Raw genomic sequence first — 14,800 nt, 5'->3', positions numbered from 1 at the left:
ATTCTAATTCGAGCTCGGTACCCTGCAAAAGTTAGGTCATCATAGTAAATTAGCTAGAAATGGCCTAAGAAGTGTCTGATGTGTTTTCTAGGGCATTTGGGCATGGTGGCCTAACTTTCGCAAGTTTAGGTTTCTAGGCCACCAAACTCTTTTTGGCCTAGAAACGATTTGATGTTCACCTGGTGTATTTTTAGGCCATTTGGACATGGTGGCCTAACTTTTGCAAGTCGAGTTTTCTAGGCCATCAAAGTCTAAAGTTAAGGATTTTGGGATTTCCAGTATTTTTAGGTATTTCTAAAAGGATTTAGGTCGAAATTCAAGGATTTTAGCAGTAAAAAACGGGGTTTCAGTCTAAAAATTTCAGAATTTTTCGTATTTTTTTACAAATTTCTAGTGGGGTTCCGAGTTTTTCAACAACAAAAAATTCTAGGATTTTAGAACTTAATTCACAAATTTTGACATCGAAAAATGGGTTTTCAGTGGAAAAATCATCAATTTTCAGTGGAAAAAACGGATTTTTCGATTTTTTCAGTTCAAAAAATCGATAAAAATCACATTTCTCATGACCAGTCCCTTCTTGTTTACTCACTTTGAGATCTGATCACAGAACACTAATGCCTGTACGTATCGAATCGATTTCAGCAGTCGTGTCAGTGTTTCCAGCATTGGGTGAGCGTTCGGAACGACGTACTGCTTGATGCCGACGAGTTGGACGTCATCTGGAAATTGATTGAAGATATTGACTTTTAGGCTGAAAATGAGTCAAGAATAGGTCTAAAACGCTATTTTAACGGCTGGAACATGCGAAAAATGACAATTTTGAGCTCAAATATGATGAAAATGAGCTAAAAATGGATTTTACAGAATCATAATTTCCTGAAATTATTTTTAGGTGAAAATGGATTAAAAATGATGCTTTTGAGAGTCAAAAATACGTCTAAAACGCTAATTCGAGAGCTGAAAAGCTTGGATGAAATTGAGCTGATTTGATGAATTTCAAGGTGAAAACTATGATTTTAAAGTCAAAAATTGAGCCTTTGTAGATGAAAAATGAGCTGAAAATGCAAATTTTTACAGTCAAAATTTGATCTAGAACGGTGAAAATGAGCCAAATTTTGCTGAAAATAGGAGTCATAAGAAGGGAATAGAAAGGCGTAATCGGGATTTGAAGGGATTTTACGAGCTCAAAGCACAGTTTTTCGTCTAAAAATAAATTTTCAGAGCAAAATTTGAAGGTTTTCACACAATTTCAGCTGTATTTTCAGCTAGTTCTCTTCATTCTTTACACTTTTTTTTGCTATTGTCCCCCATGTCGTCTCAATAAAAGCACATGTTTTCTAGCTTGTTCTTCCGGGATTCTCAGACTTTTTCAGCCATTTTCTCTTCTTTCCACACCTTGATTGAACCGAACCAGTGCCGCGTCTCGAAGGAATGTTGACAGCAACAGGTCCAAATTTCTGGGATACGTGGCAGAGAAGACGGCCACCTGGCGAATTGGAGGCAGAGAGTTGATGATGGTGCTGGAAATGAGCAATTCACAGAATTTTGGAGCAAAATTTGGGGTTTTTTAGCTGAAAAATGAGCTCAAAATGAATATTTTCAGGTTAAAAATAGGGTCAAAATGGTGTTTTTAAGTCAAAAAATTTGGGAATCTTTAGGTGAAAATCGTCACTTCTAATCTGGAATTTCGAAGTTTGAGCCCCGAAATTGCCGATTTCCACCTTAAAATCCAAATTTCAAGTCTAAAAATCCGATTTTCAAGCCTAAAATGCCTATTTTTGAACCCAAAATGCCGATATTCAAGCCTGAAATGGCTATTTTCCTGAAAATCCATTTTTCCCCACTCACTTGATATCCGGCTTAAAAACCTCGTCCATCAGCTTATCGGCCTCGTCCAACACAAAGAAATCCACGTGGCTAATGTCCATGGCGCCCATTCGGATCAATTGAGCCACTCGTCCCGGAGTACCAATGACGATTTGAGGTCCTGAAAATGTGAAAATTGGCATTTTAGCATACGTAATGCTGAAAACGAATTTGAGGACGAAAAATGGGTTTTTCAGGTCAAAAAAGCCATTTTCAGCAATTTCAGAGTCAAAAATCAACTTTTTAAGGTTTCAAATACCAACTTTCGAGGTCAAAATAGCCATTTCTTGATAACTTACGCGTCTTTTTCAGGTCGATTACATTGAGCTTGTGACCGATTCCACCAGTGTAGACTCTGAAAAAAAAATTTTTTTTTGGATTTTTAAGTATTTTTCATAGTTTTTGGCTTCAAAATTGGGATTTTTGAGCATATTTAATGATTTTAGCTCAAAAATTCGAGATTTTCATGTATTGGTAATAGTTTTTGGCTCAAAAAATGTGGATTCTTGAGCATTATTTGCGAATTTTTGGCTCCAAATTTAGGGGTTTTCGCAAATTTTCGCAATTTTAAGCTCAAAAAATTGAAAAATTCCGGTTCAAAACGAGCCCAAACTCGTGAAATTCGAACAGAAATAGATTTTTGAGCGAAATTTTGAGGTTTCTAACCAAAAAACAAAATTTTTGAGCATTATTTATGGTTCTTGGCTCAAAAATTCACAAATTTCGAGATTTTTCACACTTTTTCGTCCAAAAGCCCTTTACTCACGATGTTCTAGCGCCTGCTGGCGTCAATTTCCTCACAGTCTCCTTGATTTGTGTCGAAATTTCTCTCGTTGGCGTGATGATCACCTTCTGGATATAATGCGCCTTTAAATCCAAATTCTCCACAGCCAGCACCGAGAAAACGAGCGTTTTTCCGGTTCCCGACTTGGCCTGAACCAACATATCACGGCCTAAAAGCCCAACGGGAATGGCTTTGGCCTGGACTGGCGACGGGCGGTCGAATTGACCGGATTTCAGTTTTTCGAGCGTTTTCTGACCGATCATTAGCGATTCGAACGTGCAGTTAGACTGCACGTCTAGAGTGCTACCACGGTCCAATACCTCAATTACCTCGGAGAACTCCATGATGGGCTCTGGAAATGGGGGAAAATTGGAATTTTAGGTGAAAAATGATCAAAAGTATTGAAAAAGAGGTGAACTTTGAGCCAAAAACAGTAAAAATCGAGCTAAAAGTGGTGAAAATAGCTTTGAATTTGAAAAAATCCCGAATTTTGAACTTATTGAAAAAATTCTAGCAGGGTAAATAGATGGAAAATCTTAATTTTCGTCAGTTTTCGAGCTTTTTTGACACGAAAATCGTCTTTATCGACCTAAGATTATGCCAAAAACTTATCATTAAAATTGAAAAACTCAAATTTCGGAAAAAGTGGAAAAACTGTATTTTTCGAGACTTTCTAGGGTTTCTGCATGAAAAAACTCAAATTTTCGACTGAAATTTGCGTTTTAACCCCCAAAAACCCAACTTTAATCTCCACAAATCTCAAAAAATCGTCCTAAAAATTTCGAATTTCCCAACCGAAATTTTCTCCCTCAATCCCTATTAAATTCTTTCGAAATTGATATTTCTAGACAATAAAAACCTTTAAAATTCATTTTTTCAAAAAAAACTTCAAAAAATTGTTTTTTCAGCTCAATTTTAGGCAAAAACCGGCTAATTGCGAAAAAATAAATTCAATTTTGCAATTGCGGCGCGGTTTGGTGGGCGGAGCCGAATCGCGAGTTGCAACGCCCCGCACGCTTTTTTCTTGTTTTTTCGGCTTATCGAATTTTTTTCCAGCGCTATTTTCATCGATTTTCAGTCAATTTTTTCGAAATTTTCTGAGATTTTATAGTTTCAGATGGATAAAGCAGTCAAAAATTTTCCGAAAATACAAGAAAAACGAAAAAGCATGGAGAAACTCGACAATGCGGTGAAAGTAGTAGTTGAGACATTTCGAAAGATTAATATGGATGTTCCGCCAAAATTCAAAGAATCTTTCGGGGAAATAGAGAAGCTCAACAAGCAAACCGACAAAAAATTGAGCGCGAATCAAAAGTTGAAAGTGGAATTTATCGCGAATTATGAGAAATTGTCGCCAGAGCTGAAATGCAAGGGATATGAAGCTGTTAAGGTGGGTAATACTGATTTTTAACCCAAAAATCTGAATTTTCGAGCTACAAATAGTCTAAAAACCTGAAAATTTTTATTTTTAAGTTAAAAATTTTTTCGAAAAACAATTTTTTTTTCATTTTTTTCAATTTTTTGGGACAATTTCTGAGCAGTTTCAGCCTAAAAATATCGCTTTTTCCACCCAAAAACCCTTTTATTCAGACCTCCGAACTGGAAATCGTGGATCTATTCACCAAACGAATGGTGCTCTACGAAGAACTGCATAAAAAGCTGGCCACTGCGTTTGCCGACGTTCTAGAATGCTACGAGAAGAATAAAAATACACTGGGTCCCATTGCTGAAAGCGTCAGAAATTCTGAAATTACTCCATCTTCTGCCACGTCATCAGGAAATCCAGAAAAAGGGAAACGTGGCAGGAAGAAGAAGATGGTGAAGGAGATTAAACAGGAGCCGTTGGATAATGGCGAGGAGCTTGGAGATGTAAAAGAGGAAAATGGGGAAAATGAGGAAGAAGAAGAGGAGCAGGAAAAACACTATTGTTGGTGTCAATTGGTACGGTTTGAGGCTGCAAATTCGGGAATTTTCGGCCATTTTTGACCTAAAAACTGCCTTTTCGTCGATTTTCCGCTTAAAAATCTGAAAATTCGGAGTTTTTAGCCCATTTTTGACCCAAAAATGCAGATTTTTCAACCAAAATTTGGCGTAATTCACACCAACTTTCGGCCGAAAAATCATGAAATTTCACCCATAAACGTGATTCCCAAGATAACTTTCGACAAATTGTCAACATTTTACATGATTTTTGTGCCGTTCTCAGCAAAAAATCGTCGAAAATTCCTCTCTTTGCACAGCGCATTTTTCAAATCTGTGCATTTTCACGTAACGGTGTACCGCACCGCACTGCGTATAGTACACCACACCGTACGCGCAAAAGGGCAAAAATGCGGCGCGCTGAAATTTAAAGATGAAGATTTTCAGTGAAAAAGCTCAAATTTTTCGCTAATCTAATTTTTAAAATTCTGAAATTCTAGAAATAACTTGAATTTCCAGATGATGGTTTTTTCTTCAATTATTGTGAAATTTTTGTTCTTAGCCCCCGAAATGATGATTTTTAGCCGATTTTCAGCCAAAAAACCCCAATTTTTTCCAGGAAAAAGAAGATCAAATGGTTGAATGCGAGAACAAGCGTTGCCCGTTGGAATGGTTTCACTTCAGTTGTATTCAAATGGTCACAGCGCCCGTCGGCGATTGGTACTGTTCAATTGAGTGTCGGAACGAGGATCAGGACGAAAAACGGAAGAGTGGAACAAAAATTACGCCTGCAGAGGTTGGAACGATGGGTGGGCTCGGTGCCAGCTCGATGACAACGACACCGTCGACAGCGAAACGAGGACCGAAGAAGAGGAAATAAAGAGAAAAAATGACCTGAATTGCTTTAAAATGACCCAGAAATCATAGAAAATGCCCCTAAAATAGCCTAGAATTGACCCATTTTTCTGTACAATTTTCCCACAAAATCCGATTTTCCGCCTTCAATCTTCCCAGTTTTTTTTCCACTTTTGCATCTCAATTTCCCCACGTTTTTCTGTATTTATTTCGACTTTTCTTGATATTTATTTTTTTTTCTGTACCAATATAAATTTATTCTGACAGAAAACCTATTTTCACCACACAAAAATAGGCTTTTTCTCCTTTTTTTTGCGATTTTTAACCTTTTTTCGTTTTACCGCCTGCAAAACAAAGATATTTCCAGAAATATGTCTTCTGAAGATGACGTCACCACAGCTATAAATTCAGAAGAATCAGTGAAAAAACCAATGCCGAATTGCATCACCTGTCCTTATAGAGCGGAGCACAAAGTATGGAAAAAAAATCGATTTTTAGGCATTTCGGAAAATCAAAATTTTTGATTTTCGAGCTCAAAAAATCTGATTTTAGGCCGAAAAACCCGCTAAAAATCGATTTTTCAGGTCCCAGTCGACGGATTCAACGCGCACGTCTGGAAGTGTCGTGCTGATTATATGGCGTTCTTTCCGAACGCGTTGAGTTTGAAAAGGTAGCTGAAATTCGCATTTTCAGCCAAAAAATAAGGGATTTTGAGCCGAAAAACCCCAATTTAGATCAAATATGAGCGGTTTGTAATTGTTTAGAAATAGGGAATACAATGGAAATTTAACTGGGAAAATGTAAATGAGTAAAATGATTGTTCCTGGAATAAATTTAATTTTTAAAAAACGAATGAAAGACGATAACAATGTAATGCGGATGAAAATGAATAAAAATATATAAGAGAAATCCGAAGAATTCCAAGCCCCTCATATTTTATTCATTCATAATTTTCCATTTTAATTACTTGTCATGTTTTTCCATATGTATCTCCTATCTGTTTTCTTTTGTAACTTTTTTTTTCTTCCAACATATTCATTCGTTTTTTATACTCACATCCCATGCGGCATTCATTCGTTTTTTATCAAATTTATTCCAGAAATCATCATTTTCCGTAAAACTTCATTCACCTCGTTTCCTGAAATATCTGTAAATTTCACATGATTTTTTTTCAATAAATTTGCCGATTTTCAATTAATATCGAAAATTTTGATTTGAATACTCGAAGAATTCCAGTTTTCATTCAGTCTTTCAGCACTTCACTTCAGATTTTTTGATAAACCCCGCCCATTTGCAACCTGCGCGCAGAGTATCCGCAAAGTGGCGCACGGTTCCCCTTTTTTTTCCGATTCGTTTCTTTCCGTTTCGTTTCTTTCGGATTTCAATTCTTCACGGTCTCCGCCGCCCTTCTTCTCTTTTGCGCGTACGGTGTGGTGTATGGTACGCAAGTGGGGTACTCTACACCGCTATGTGAAAATGCACAGATTTGAAGGATGAACGGCGCAAAAGAAGACGAATTTTCGACGATTTTTTGCTGAAAAAAAGGCACAAAAATCATGAATTAATTGGGCGATTTTCATAAATTAAATGAAAAAAAAAATAAATAAATAAATAAAATTTTCATAAATTTAATGCAAAAATCCTAATTTTCTAGACCAAAAATTTATTAAAAATCCCAAAAAATCACAAAGGAACCCTAAATTTTTAATTCCAGATGCCGCTACAACATCCGTCATATGATCCCCGATGTCGAGCTGAAATTCCACGAGACTTTCTGTAAATCGCAATCCGCCGAAGCGCGCGCTCAACTCGACACCGAACCCGTCTTCCTCGACGTCGCCGGATTCATCGACGCGCAGAAAATGCGAAAAATGCTAGAAAAAGGCGACGACTACGATTCGGATGAATCAAATGCCGGCGATTTGACGGATTCAGATGAGAGCACGTCTTCTGAAAACGATGAATCGGTGTCTTCGGAAATCGAAGAAGACGTTAAGGTGGAGCCGGATGATATGGAAGTAGCGATGAATCGGCTGAAGTATTTGGAGTTGAAGAAGAAGGAATTGATTTGATTTTTTTTTGGAATTTTTAAATTTATTTTGACAAATGTTTTGCTGGTCCAGAATGAAGATCTTCCTATGATTTTCAGTGTCAAATGAGAGTTTCTCACTGATTGTTCAGTTTTTCTATAAAAAATTGAGTTTTTTTGGCTAAAAATTGGCTGGAATTCATGTCTGAATTCCAGCGCGCCGCCCTTTGCGCGTATGGTATGGTGCATTCTGTGGATTTTGACGTAACGGTGTTCAGCACCGCAACTGCGTACCGTACACCACACCAGACGTGCAAAAAAGCAAAAGGGTTTTAGAGATGAATTTCAGCCGAAAAACAACAAAATCTCAAATTTTGAGCTTGTAACAAAATTCAGGATTTGTACCACATTTTTGACCATGAAAATGAAGTTTTTCATCACTGAATCGACATTTTTTCTCAATTTTGACTTTTACGACAAATTTTGAGTATTTTCATGATTTTTGTGTTTTTTTTCAATAAAAAAAATCGTCAAGAATTTCTCCTATTACCCCGCGCATTCTTCAAATTTGTGCATTCTCGCGTAGCAGTGTACAGCACTGCACTTGCGTACCGTACACCACACCGTACGCGCAAAAGAAGAGAAGGGCGGCGCGCTGAAGTAAAGAGGTGGTTTCAGCCGAATTTCAGCGGAAAGACACTAATTTTTCGACGAATTTTGGAAATTAGATCAAAAACTAAAGTTTCAGGGAAAAAAGTCTGGATTTTCAGGTGTTTTTTGAAGAAATGTGTTATTTTTCCTTAATTTTTGTAATGAGGATGCTTAAGCCTGAATTTAGGTCTAAAAATTGAAAATGGGGCTTAAAATTTCCGATTTTTTCAACTAAATACTCAAATTCTGGTTATTTCAGAGAAAAAAAATTATCAAAAAGCAATTTTTCATTTTCACTCAAATCAAATCAAATCGAAAGTTCCATATAGTTCTAGCGCACAACCATGACTTGTCCTCCTTGATTGTTGTTGTTCTTCCTCATCATGTAGAAGAATCCTCCAGCTCCAATTGCCGACAGACAGATGAGCACTCCGACGAAGATGCAGACGATGACGACAGTATTGGCGGCGTCCTTTTCTTCTTGGGTCCATGTATTATATGGTTTACTGGTGTCCGCCAAGACGATTCCAAGAAGAAGCGAAGCGATGAGCAGTTGTTTGAAAAACATGTTCTGTCGATTAGAAACTATTTTTCTCTCGTTTTGCGTTGAAAACTGATTAGGATTTAGAATTTTTTATGAAAGGAGACCCTTATCTTGACTTCTGACACATTTTTTTTCTAGAAACACGGGAAATTTGACTTTGAAAATTTGGTTTTCTATGTCGCGAGATTGAAATTGCAATATTAGATTCAAAATCACCGAAATTGGCTCTGAAAAGCTACAAAAAAAAAACGAAATAAAAAACCACTTTATTCAGTTCCAAAAAACTCTCCAAATCACAAAAATCATAGAAATCAAAAATGAGTTCACATCCTTCTCGATTTCTCCACTTGCATTAAACTTATCCCTCTCAAAATAAACCTCCAATTCTCTCTCATCCAATTCATTCACATATTCCACTTCCACTTTGAAATCATTCGGCTCATCAAAATCCGTTTCCACGTAATCAGTGAGATTTGAATTTGGGTTTGGAGGGATTCTTGGAGAGGCTGTGGCTTTTGGTTGTGTGGAACTTTCCAGAATATTGGGATTCTGTGTAGGAGGAGGCGGATTTGAAGGGGGTATTGTAGTAGTCGTTGGTGGAATGATTGGAGGACAGACGCCCGGGAATTCACAGACCGCGTCCTGGATGAAAGCCATATTGTAAAAGTAGACTCCTTCTGAGTTATCTATGTAGAGAATCCGACGCCTTCACCCCAAGAACTACTGCTTTTCCACTAGAATTGTACACCAATGGACCACCACGATCACCTTTAGCACTAAACTTGTCTGTGTAGACCGATCGGGAATTGTAAATCGTGTAGATTACTCCGTCCCATTCATAATCCTAGACCTGAAATCAGAAACCTGAATTCAGATATCAGATGTGCATCACTTGCATAGGTTCGCCAATCTAGCAATCGGCTATTGGAGAAACCGTACGAATGAGCGTTCAATCTAGCGGTACAATCCAAAACTCACTATCTGCCAAGCATGGGATGTGAGTAGGATCCAGATGGAGAGGCTTGGAAAGTTCTAGCAACATTGCGCGGAACACAATAAGAGCATCTCGCCAGATACAGGCCAAGAAAATTGGCAACACCGAATGGTTCTCCTTTCCAGACCACTTCCACTCCATCAAGGAAATGTTTCGGAACATTGAAGTGGCTGAAAATTAGATCATCCTTTTACGTCCATTCATGTGTCCCAATCTCAACTCACCCATTCGGATCACACTTGTTCGTATCAAAGTAGTCTTCGTTCAACGCACAGTAGCCTCCTTTGGCTAACTCAACTTGTGAAGAAGGGAACACATGTCGCTATGATATCGGATATCCTACAGATTCGACAATCTTCATTTTCAGCGGGATCGAGCTATTTTGTAGGACCCGCACCAGCCACGTTCACAGGTTTACTGTTTTTGTATTCTTTAGAAGGTGTGGCTGAAAATACGTTTGCCTGCACATATGACTACTGTACCCCGGGTAGACTGCTTTGTATTAAACTGGACGTTCTTTTCTAACATAATTTTGAAACAGTTAAAATCACACTCGCACAAGTTAGAGCTTCAAAATGAGCCTAAACACGACTAGGCTTCTCCGACTTGATTTTTCAGGTGCGTCGCGTGTCACATGGAAAGCTCGAAGTCGACTTCCCTAGTCGTGTCATTTTGAAGCGCATTTAATGACAAGTACATCTAGTACATCTATACAGATTCCATTAGCGTAGAACGGAATTCTAGGTCACCAGGTGCAAAAGATAGGTCACCAAGTTCCAGCTGCCTGTATATCTAACTACAGTACCTTACATCCTCCCCGAAGTGGATCCTAAACTCACGAAGAAATATCCCATCGCACGTCTTCAGCCTGTACTCATTTTCCAAGTCATCGAGCTTCTCACAACTGCTTTTATGGATGATGCCACAAATCAATACCAAGATTATCGATTGTAATTTCATCATCCTAATTAATTATGCTTCAGTGTTTGATTCATTCGATCTGAACTAGGGAATACATGGATTCATGGGTTCTTCATGGCACCTATTTTTCTGTGAGCCAAAAAAACCCAAAAAAAAACCACATACGTGTGGCCACATGGATAACAAGATCTAATAGATCCAATCCTCTTGATCTATTATTCCAGCAAAGGATTGATCACTGATGCATGCAAAGAGGATCATGAAATTGCAATCAATAATCTGGATATTGATTTTTTGTTTCATCTATCCAATCGCTCCAACAACGACGATTACAAGTTATTACAACTACCACTACAACAACTACAGTACCCCGCCCAACTGTACCACCTCCAACTACACAGACGCCCAAAATTCTGAAAACATCCACGAAAGCTTCAATTCCTCCAACTACCATCCCTGACCAAGCTACAAGTCTCGCTGATTACGTGGAAACGGATATTGAGGAACCGGACGATCCGAATGATTTCAAAGTGGAGGTGGAATTGGTGGATGGGCCGACAGGAATTGTGATTGATGGGGTGGATGAGGAAGGATGTGAACTTTTTTGGATTTTTTTTTTTGATTTTTTTTTGTTGATTTTTTTAGAGTTAGTTTTAGTTATTTTTGAATCCAGAATCAAAAATTTGATGTGATGGCCTAGAAAACTAGTTTTCTGAAATTCTAGGCCACCAACCCATTCTCGACTGTTTTTTAAAGGAGGCCAGACACGAAAGTCTACGGAGTTTTCTTGGAGCGAGATCATGTATTCGACGGAAAATCGTGCGATTGCGACCCAATGCGCGCTACTTGACGAGCATTTATTTTTTTTAGTTTACACTAGATTTCTTCAACGTAAGGCGATAATTCCAGACTTTTTGTCGATATTCTGTCATTCCATGATGTCGCCGCATGAAAACAGAAAAAAACGAAAAGGGACAGATGGGAATCGAACCCGCGATGCGCGACCGATAGACAATCGCGTTCACCTCCACAGGTAAAGGGGGACTGCCGAAAAACTGCTAAATGACAGCTGAAGAGGCGCAAACTGGCGAATGACTGCTAGTTGGCAGCCGAAGGAGAACCGACGGGCCGTCGACGGACAGTCGGTACCGATTGGAAAACATACTTGAAGGTTCTGATTGGAAATCATGCAGAAAACAATTTCTCATACTCCCACTAGATTATAAGAAATGATAGAATCTTATTTTCCTCAAATATGACCACCTCAAAAAATAGGTTGTTGAACGACTGCTCAATGACAGTCGAAGAGGCGCTGACTGGCCAACGACCGGTGGTTGGCGGTCCAAATTCATTCAGAATGGAAAATTTTGTTGAAAAAATAGTTCTCTCTAAAAACATCATAAAAGTCATAGAGGGGTCTGGGAAGCTAAAAAATGCGTTATTAGAAGCATTTCTATAAAAATTAGGATTTGAGGCGCGGTTGGTGAAAAACTGCTAAATGACAGTCGAATAGGCGCTGACTGGTTGATGGCGGCTGAATAAAAAAATATGTTTGAAAATTCCTTGGCATATATCTAGAAGCATGTGTTAACATTTTCGTGTTCCAAGATCTTTACTCGAGTTGTCATTGCATGATAATAATCAATCGTTCAGGACACATGTTCTCGGTCATATTTTTCAATTTGCTCAAGATTCCCGACGAAATTTGTTTTTAATTTTGTACAATTTGTGTCTGAAAGTGCTATTTTTCCGTTTTTCTTCTAAAATCGCAACAATTCGTTTTTTAATGTCGTTTTATAACTGCCGAGTTTCAAAATTTCGTTCATAGAGATTTGCAACGACACTCCGAAATCCCGCAACGACACTCCGAAATCCCGGCTGCGCCTTGTTTAGCGGCACAAGACTTTACTAATTTTTCGTCTTTTTTTCAGTTTCTTTCGCTTTTCGAAGTGTTCTCTTATTGAAATTCAGTATTTTTCGCTTAATTTATCTAACTACTGGCATAAAGAAGTACTGAAAAGCTTTGCGCACTTTCACTCTGCGCGTTTTTAGTTGAAAACGCAGAAAAAATCGGCGAAAACTCCTTGCGATGAAAGTTTCGAAAGTTTCGCTATTTTTTGCTTCGGAACGTTACAAATGCAGCCTTTCAGGAGTTTTTATATGGTGAGTTGGTAAGTTTTTATACGTTCCGAAGCAAAAACTATCGTAAACTCTGAAATTGTTCATGCGTTGTCGAAAATTCACCTCGCCGATACTTCATAGGTGTGACGTTTTGCAAGTGCAATGTTTGGAAAGTAACAACTTTGCAAGGTTCGCACAAAAATTAATACGGAAATCAGTTTTTGCTGTTTCTGACTCGTTTTTTAAATTTCACATGCGAAACGTTGCCCTTTTGAAGTCTGCTTTAAAAATGCCGCAGAGCCTAAAAATCTAAAGATTTTTTATTTGCCAGTTTTTAGTGTTGCGAACGCATCAATTTGACTTATTTTAAACGTACTTATAAGCGAAAAATACTGTTCAATGAGAGAATGTACATACCGAAAAACGAAAAAAAAGTTGAAAGGGAGAAACGAAGAAGAGAAAGAGGAAGAAAGGAAATAAAAAAGCTTCTGATTTTCCGAGTTGAGTTTCTATGAAGTTTGAATTTTGCGAAAACACAGAAAGAAAATCGGAAGTTCTGTCTCATTCAGAACTTGTGATTTCTTATGTGTTTTCTCTGGTTCTACTCATAAAAATTCACCTTTGAAAAAATCAGAGTTACTTTTTAAAAACAATACACAATCCACAGAAACTATAAGTTGAATAAAGAATTTCTATTGTTTATTACCTGTTTAATGATGAACTGTCAAGAAGGCGCTATCATTATAGACGGTCCGTCTTCGAGGCGCAAATCGTTACAGACGGACCGTCGGCGGCGCGCGATTCGACTGCCGACTGTTCGCTTTTCGGCAGTCCGCGCCCGCCAGACGGCCCGTTTTTCGGCAGTCCCCCTCTACCTGTGTCTACACCACGTGGTGCCTGCCGTCTATTGCCGCCAAAACGATTATGAAAGGAGGAGTGTGCCGCCGCTTGGAAGAACGTTCGCGTTCTCGCTTGTACGGCAAAACGAAGTTATGGTTGGATGGCCATACATATTTTCTGACTGTACTGTGTCATATATCAAAAAACTAGAACTTTGAAATTTTTCATGTCTGGCCTCCTTTAAAGATTTTTTTTGGTGATTTTCGGAAGTTAAAAATCTTCAAATTGAAGTTAACCAAATAGAACATTTAGATCTACTGACCTAGTTCGCCGCCGTGGCAAAGTCTCGACTATCCATGTGGCTACACGTATGCGGTTTTTTTAGCTCACATAAAAAATTGGCGCCACGAAACAAGCAAGAAGGCAATCGAAACTCCTTGATATTCCCTATTTGATCGAATGAATCAAACACTGAAGCAGAATTAATTAGGATGATTAAATTACAATCGATAACCTTGGTATTGATTTGTGGCATCATCCATAAAAGCAGTTGTGAGAAGCTTGATGTAAAGGAGAATAAAGAGAGATTGAAGACGTGCGGTGGGAGGTTTCTTCGTGAGTTTTGGGACAGGGGTACAGTAGTTAGATGTGCAGACTTCCGCCAGTATGATAGTGTAACTTCAAGTAGCTAAAAATGAATTGCTAGTCACAGTACCTTTTTGAGAGGATACTGTACTTTCTGAAGCTTCTTGGAGACCTAACTTTTGCATCAAATAGCCTAGAATTTCATTCCACGCAAACAAATCCCGTTTTAATGTACTTGTCGTTAAATGACGGCTCTCTGGAAAGATATGCCACGTGGAAGTAGCGGGCACCTCCAGCCATCGAGGTGAGGGGTGGTGGGCGCGCGCACTAGATCGCACCACTTCTACAAGCTGTATCTCATTTAGGAGTGATTTTACAAAAAAGTTGTCCACTTCGAAAATAAAGCCCTTCTTTTGATTGATATACTCCCAAATTTGCAACACAATCCAATGAGTCAGTCAACAGTTAAGTTAGCTATAAAGCGCGGTTGCAACTAGAACTCAACTAAAAGCACCTAAGTTTGAGAGCTCTGAAAACTACTTTAAGTTTTTTAGACAAATTTGGAATTATGTGAGCATACTAAACAAAACTAGAGCTTCATTTTTGTAGTTAACAACTTTTTTGTATAACAGCTCCCTAGAAAGATATACAACGTGGAAGTGGAGCGATCCTACCCGAGAGGAGAGGGGT

The 14,800-nt window shown here is 38.4% G+C and overlaps 5 protein-coding genes across 5 annotated transcripts in view; 2 read left to right on the top strand and 3 right to left on the bottom strand.

Annotated features, from left to right (window-relative positions):
• Positions 1-2,994, bottom strand: part of Cbr-mel-46 — a gene marked incomplete at both ends in the record, with an annotated part of 7,528 nt that extends 4,534 nt beyond the window's left edge. Inside the window, 5 exons of the mRNA XM_045244789.1 lie at positions 590-719; positions 1,396-1,520; positions 1,849-1,987; positions 2,166-2,221; positions 2,633-2,994. Of these exons, the coding sequence (XP_045095230.1) occupies positions 590-719; positions 1,396-1,520; positions 1,849-1,987; positions 2,166-2,221; positions 2,633-2,994 (812 nt within the window). The remainder of the gene's footprint in view (positions 1-589; positions 720-1,395; positions 1,521-1,848; positions 1,988-2,165; positions 2,222-2,632) is intronic.
• An 824-nt stretch (positions 2,995-3,818) lies between these two features.
• On the top strand, positions 3,819-5,450 carry CBG13684 (the record flags this gene model as incomplete). The annotated part of the gene is made up of 3 exons (XM_002632414.1): positions 3,819-4,040; positions 4,241-4,591; positions 5,190-5,450. The coding sequence occupies 3 exons, from the start codon at positions 3,819-3,821 to the stop codon at positions 5,448-5,450; spliced, it is 834 nt and encodes a 277-aa protein (XP_002632460.1).
• A 346-nt stretch (positions 5,451-5,796) lies between these two features.
• Positions 5,797-7,497, top strand: CBG13683 (the record flags this gene model as incomplete). The annotated part of the gene is made up of 3 exons (XM_002632413.1): positions 5,797-5,898; positions 6,010-6,095; positions 7,140-7,497. 3 exons carry the CDS (start codon positions 5,797-5,799, stop codon positions 7,495-7,497), a joined length of 546 nt encoding a protein of 181 aa, XP_002632459.1.
• A 939-nt stretch (positions 7,498-8,436) lies between these two features.
• Positions 8,437-8,673, bottom strand: CBG26227 (the record flags this gene model as incomplete). Its single annotated transcript, XM_045244788.1, has 1 exon — positions 8,437-8,673. The coding sequence occupies one exon, from the start codon at positions 8,671-8,673 to the stop codon at positions 8,437-8,439; it is 237 nt and encodes a 78-aa protein (XP_045099423.1).
• Positions 8,674-8,919: 246 nt separating this feature from the next.
• CBG26226 lies at positions 8,920-9,306 on the bottom strand (the record flags this gene model as incomplete). The annotated part of the gene is made up of 1 exon (XM_045244787.1): positions 8,920-9,306. One exon carries the CDS (start codon positions 9,304-9,306, stop codon positions 8,920-8,922), a length of 387 nt encoding a protein of 128 aa, XP_045099422.1.
• Between the last annotated feature and the right edge of the window lie 5,494 nt (positions 9,307-14,800).

The sequence above is a fragment of the Caenorhabditis briggsae genome (genome assembly GCF_000004555.2).
Source record: "Caenorhabditis briggsae complete genome, chrIV, whole genome shotgun sequence".
Taxonomy (NCBI): Eukaryota; Metazoa; Nematoda; class Chromadorea; order Rhabditida; family Rhabditidae; genus Caenorhabditis; species Caenorhabditis briggsae.
The sequence above is the reverse complement of the archived record's forward strand: the minus strand, read 5'-3'. Positions and strand labels throughout refer to the sequence as shown.